General features: G+C 47.6%; 1 protein-coding gene across 1 annotated transcript in view; it reads right to left on the bottom strand.

Moving 5' to 3' along the window:
- Positions 1-4647: 4647 nt before the first annotated feature.
- The window catches only part of LOC139378880 (protein PALS2-like), a 36696-nt gene continuing 35158 nt past the window's right edge, over positions 4648-6185 (bottom strand). The window contains exons 11-12 of the mRNA XM_071121456.1: positions 5555-5683; positions 4648-4824 (exon numbers count right to left, since the gene is read on the bottom strand). Coding sequence (XP_070977557.1) covers positions 4648-4824; positions 5555-5683 — 306 coding nt within the window. The remainder of the gene's footprint in view (positions 4825-5554; positions 5684-6185) is intronic.

Below are 6185 nucleotides of genomic sequence, written 5' to 3'. Positions count from 1 at the left end.
ACATCCAGGTGCTTTCCGCAGGTCCTGGAGTTGTAGGGAAAACTCCTGGAAAACGCTGCTCACCACTGCTTACGCTCCCAGGGTCACAACGTTATAAATCACCTGGGAGCCTGAGCAGCAGTGGTAGGATTTTCCTTTCTGTTTTACTGGTGTTTACCACTCCATATATTCAAGTCACTCTAGATAAGTGTTGGCTAAATGACCTACAGTACATTTAAATGTAAAAATGGCAATGATTGGACAGTTGGTCGACTCTACTGGCTTTATAAAAGTAGAGAGTAGTTTTGGAGGAAAACAGGGGTTCTGGTAACATGGTACTGTATGGACCAAACATCAATTATGAGGCTTTTCAGGGAAAATGGCCTCCAGCAAAGCTACACTGAACAAAAATATAAACAATAATTCCAAAGGTTTTACAGAGTTAGTTCATATAAGGAAATCGTTCAATTGAAATAAATTCATTAGGACCTAATCTATAGATTTCACGACTGGGAATACAGATATGCATCTGTTGGTCACAGATACCTTTGAAAAATAGAGTTGATCAGGCTGTTGATTGTGGCCTGTGGAATGTTGTCCCACTTCTCTTCAATGGCTGTGTGACGTTGCTGGATATTGGCGGGAACTGGAACACACCGTCCTACACGTCGATACAGAGCATTCCAAACATGCTCAATGGGTGACATGTCTGGTGAGTATGCAGGCCATGGAAGAACTGGGACATTTTCAGCTTCCAGGAATTGTGTACAGATCCCTGGGATATGGGGCCGTGCATTATCGTGCTGAAACGAGGTGATTGTGGCGGATGAATGGCACAACAATGTGCCTCAGGATCTCGTCACTGTATCTCTGTGCATTCAAATTGCCATCGATAAAATGCAATTGTGTTAGTTGTCTGTATCATATACCATAACCCCACCGCCACCATGGGGCACTCTGTTCACAACGTTGACGTCAGCAAACCGCTCGCCCACACAAAGCCATACACGCTGTCTGCCATCTGCCCGGTACAGTTGAAACCGGGATTCATCCTGAAGAGCACATTTCTCCAGCGTGTCAGTAGCCATCGAAGGTGAGCATTTGCCCACTGAAATCAGTCACAACACCAAACTGCAATGAGGTTGACTGAGGAGGACGAGCACGCAGATGAGCTTCCCCGAGACGGTTTCTGACAGTTTGTGCAGAAATGATTCAGTTGTGCAAACCTACAGTTTCATCAGCTGTTCGTTCGGGTGGCTGGTCTCAGACGATCCCGCAGGTGAAGAAGCCGGATGTGGAGGTCCTGGGACGGTGTGGTTACAAGTGGGCCGCGGTTGTGAGGCCGGTTCAACGTACTGACAGATTTTCTAAAACGAAAGCAGCTTATGGTAGAAAAAAAACATTGAAAGCTCTGGCGGACATTCCTGCAGTCAGCATACCAATTGCACTCTCCCTCAAACCTTGAACACAAGGTGCACCTGTGTAATGAGCATGCTGTTTAATGAGCTTCTTGATATGCCACTCCTGTCAGATGGATGGATTAAATTGGCAAAAGGAGAAATGCTCACTAACAAGGATGTTAACTAATGTGCACATCATTTGAGAAACGGTTTGTGCATATGGAACATTTCTGGGATCTTTTATTTCAGCTCATGAAACCTGGGACCAAAACTTTACATGTTGTGTTTTATGTTTAACAAACTAATATGTTTGTTATAGTGTCTTCGGAAAGTATTTACACCCATGGACTTATTCCACAGTTGTTGTTATAGCCTGGATTATATAGATCTGTTTTCCCCTCACCCATCTAGACACAAATACCCCATAATAAAAGTGAAAACATGTTTTCAAATTTACTTAAATGAAATATATATATAAATATAATTTACATGAGTTTTCACACCCGAGTCACTATGTTGTAGAAGCACCTTTGACAGTGATTACAGGTGTGAGTGTTTCTGGGTAAGTCTAAGCACTTTCCACACCTGGATAGTGCAACATCTGCACATTATTTTCTCAATTCTTCAAGCTCTGTCAAATTGGTTGTTAATCATTTCTAGACCACCGTTTTCAGGTATTGCCATAGATTTAAGTTAAAATTGTATCTTGGCCACTGTCTTGGTTGGCTTGCCATAAAGGGGTTGAATTCTTATTGACTCTAGACATTTCAGCTTTAAATTTTTAGTTCATTTGTAAAAAATAAACAATTCCACTTTGACATTATGGGGTGTTATGTGCTGGTCAGTGATAACATCTAAATGTAAATAAAAAAACAAATTCAGGCTGTAACAACAAAATGTGTGAAAAGTTGAGGGTTGTGAATGCTTCCTGAAGGCACTGTAACTACTGACATTTAATGAACTAAGCCAAATGGTTGTTTCTATTGACTAATATGGGAGACATTTACACCTTTGAAATAGGATTTGTTTAAATAAACAAATATACCCTTCTGTGAAATAAATTAAGTCACATTTTTACACACTCTGGATATGATAAATATGACCTGAGATAAGTACAAGTTGTAAAAAAAAAAAAAAAGTTAATTTATTTGACACATCTGAAAATACAATGTTTTGCTCTGTTGAAATTGTAAAATATATAACTTTTAAGTAGATATGGCAGTTGGTTAAGTTTCAGTAATATCACAAAGAGATAGTTCTCAGATGCAGTACGCTGTCAAGGTCCAGTCTCCTGGAAGTATTATTCCAACATAAAACACAGCACCATACAGACATGTACTGACAAGAGTACTGACCCAACTGGGAGACCGTCCGCTGACGATACAATGGAATTTAAAGTAGACTCCTTGAGATGACGTTGCAACGAAGATATAGAGATGAGTGAGATAGTCACACAAAGCATGTGCGCTTCACGCTGCTACAACGTGGTAGGTACGGGACCAAAACAGCGGAGTAGTTTAACCTCGTGCTCCATGCTCCCTAGTTGTGGAGGAAATGGATCCACTACATGCTAACTTTGTGCACGCAACGACATCTCGCTGAGTCGACCTTTAATGAAACCATTCACAATCTCGTCACACAGAAAGCGGCGTAACAAGGGGGGGAGGGGGGGTTGTATTAGCCTACATTATGGTCTCATCCAAGAAACAGCAACAAAGACCTTTATATCACAGATGTGGTGTGATATTACCACCTCTCTCTCAGCCCTTAGTCTGCCTTAAAGAGAGAGAACATGGCTGTTATTCTACATGGAGGGTTCAGAGATGAGACCGGGTGTGCATCTCAAATAGCACCCTATTCTCTATGTTGTGCACTACTTATGACCAGGGCTGATAAGGCTCCGGTGAAAGTAGTGCACTATATAAAGGAATAGGGTGTCATTTGGGACATAGTGGCCAGGAGATGAAGTATTGTATGCAATGTAAACTGAGAAGAGTTTTAACACACTGAGGTATCGTCACAAAGCAAGCCCTCCTCACATCTCCTTTCAGAATAAATACGCTTGTATTATTGTTCTAAACGTTATGAGCAACCAACAGTGATAAAATAAAACATTAAATATTTTTAAAATATCCTCAACTCCATGATTTTGTTTCTCGTTCCATATGAACAGAAAGGTAGTCAAGTTAAAGTTAGAAAACTATGTTCAATAAATAAAGTTCTTCTTGTGTATTGTGAACATTGGTTCTATTCCGAATGGCTCCCTACTCCCTATGTAGTGCTGGTCAGAAGTAGTGCACTACATAGGGAATAAGGTGCTGTTTTGGACGTATCCAGAGAGTTGCATAGTGTACAGATGGGGCCTGTGGTGCAGAGCAGACTGAGCCTGGAGGGGCTAGGCAGGGTGGGGCTAGGTGAGGCTAGGCAGGGTGGGGCTAGGTGGGGTGGTGCTAAGCAGGGTGGGGCTAGGTGAGGCTAGGCGGGGTGGGGCTAGGTGAGGCTAGGCGGTGCTTGGCAGGATGGGGCTAGGCGGGGTGGGGCTAGGCAGGGTGGGGCGGTGCTAGGTGAGGCTAGGTGGGGTGGGGCTAGGCGGGGTCGGGCTAGGTGAGGCTAGGCGGGGTGGTGCTAGGCAGGGTGAGGCTAGGCGGGGTGGGGCTAGGCGGGGTGGTGCTAGGGGGGTGGGGCTAGACAGGTTGGGGCTAGGTGAGGCTAGGCGGGGTGGTGCTAGACGGGGTGGGGCTAGGCGGGGTGGTGCTAGGCGGGGTGGGGCTAGGCGGGGTGAGGCTAGGCGGGGTGGGGCTAGGTGGGGCTAGGCGGAGTGGTGCTAGACAGGGTGGGGCTAGACAGGGTGGGGCTAGGCGGGGTGGGGCTAGGCGAGGCTAGGCGGGGTGGTGCTAGGCAGGGTGGGGCTAGGTGAGGCTAGGCGGGGTGGTGCTAGGCAGGGTGGGGCTAGGCAGGGTGGGGCTAGGCGGGGTGAGGCTAGGCGGGGTGGGGCTGCATGGTAAAGTCCCATACAAACATAAGTCTCAATTTGTCCTTAGCTCTCACATCCCTGTAGGGGTCAATTCCATTTCAATTCAGTCAATTTAGGAAGTTCACCAACATTCCACTTTTCCTCAATGGGAAAAATGTGGAATTGTAGTTCGTCTACTTCCAGATTTGAAATTGAACCCCAACCGTGGTGGTTAGGGACAACCTCTTCCTGGACCCAGCAGCGGGCGGCGTGTCCTCCAGCCCAGTAGGGAGCAGCCTAACCAGGATGTGTCTCTCAGTACACCCAGCTGACAGGGACCCACTGGGGCTCAGAACACAGCTGCTCCACGGCCGCCTGCAGCTGCTCAAAGGCCTTGTCCAGGTTGTCGTTAACGATGGTCAGGTCAAAGTAGTGGCTGTAGGCCCGGCGGATCCTGGCGCTCTCATCCACCGTCTTCTTCAGATCTGTCTCCTGAGAGAGGGAGGGGGAGAGAGAGAGGGAGGGGGAGAGTGGAGGGGGAGAGGGGGAGACAGTGGAGGGGGAGAGAGTGGAGTGGAGGGGGAGAGGGGGAGACAGTGGAGGGGGAGAGAGTGGAGTGGAGGGGGAGAAGAAGAGAATGGGGAGAGGGGAGGGAGAGAGAGAGGGAGCAGAAGAGAATGGGGAGAGAGTGGAGGGGGAGAGAGTGGAGGGGGAGAGAGAGGGAGCAGAAGAGAATGGGGAGAGAGTGGAGGGGGAGAGAGTGGAGGGGGAGAGAGTGGAGGGGGAGAGGGAGAAGGGGAGGGGGAGAGAGTGGAGGGGGAGAGGGAGAAGGGGGAGAGGGAGAAGGGGAGGGGGAGAGAGTGGAGGGGGAGAGGGAGAAGGGGAGGGAGAAAAAGAGAATGGGGAGAGAGTGGAGGGGGAGAGAGTGGAGGGGGAGAGAGTGGAGGGGGAGAGGGGGAGACAGTAGAGGGGGAGAGAGTAGAGGGGGAGAGAGTGGAGGGGGAGAGAGTGGAGGGGGAGAGGGAGAAGGGGAGGGAGAAAAAGAGAATGGGGAGAGAGTGGAGGGGGAGAGAGTGGAAGGGGAGAGAGTGGAAGGGGAGAGAGTGGAAGGGGAGAGAGTGGAAGGGGAGAGAGAGTGAGAGAGGTTTCCATCAGTGATTATCTTCTGAATAACTACAACAGTCAGAATTGTGCACAGATCCACCAACATCCAGAGACTGACCGTGAGCAGTTTGGTGGTGAGTCCAGCGTCCACCACGGCTTTGTGCATAGCTCTTAGTGTGTCCAGTTGTGGAGCAGCAACAAACACCACAAACGGCATGAACTCTGCTGTCTTCAACTGCTTCAGTGCCTGACGACACACACACACACACAAACGACCCATCAACACACACAACCCATCAACACACACACACACACACACACGACCCATCAACACACACACACACACACGACCCAGCAACACACACACGACCCATCAACACACACACGACCCATCAACAAACATCATGCTTATTCAGGTTTTGCTTAAGACCCATGCAGCTGTCTTTATCTCAATATCAAATGATTTCTGGGTAACAAATGAGGTCCCTTACTGTCATTATTTTCAATCAAAATAGACAAAAAGAAACAAAAAATAGCTTCTTAGCAAAAACTATTTCTCAAAGAATTTAGCCAAGACTGTCTGGAAGTGGTCTGGTTGGGGAGGGGAAAACTGAGAACTAGCTGTTATTGGCAGAGAGGTTTGGAACTCTCTTTCTTATTGGTCTGTTAAGCTAACTTTCCACATGGTGATGTCAGCAGGCAGACCAAAACTCCATCCCACAAAAACAAGCTGAAATTTCAGGCCGTCT

The sequence above is a fragment of the Oncorhynchus clarkii genome, chromosome 2 (genome assembly GCF_045791955.1).
Source record: "Oncorhynchus clarkii lewisi isolate Uvic-CL-2024 chromosome 2, UVic_Ocla_1.0, whole genome shotgun sequence".
Taxonomy (NCBI): domain Eukaryota; kingdom Metazoa; phylum Chordata; class Actinopteri; order Salmoniformes; family Salmonidae; genus Oncorhynchus; species Oncorhynchus clarkii.
Note: the sequence above shows the minus strand (reverse complement) of the source record. Positions and strands in the feature narration are given on the sequence as shown.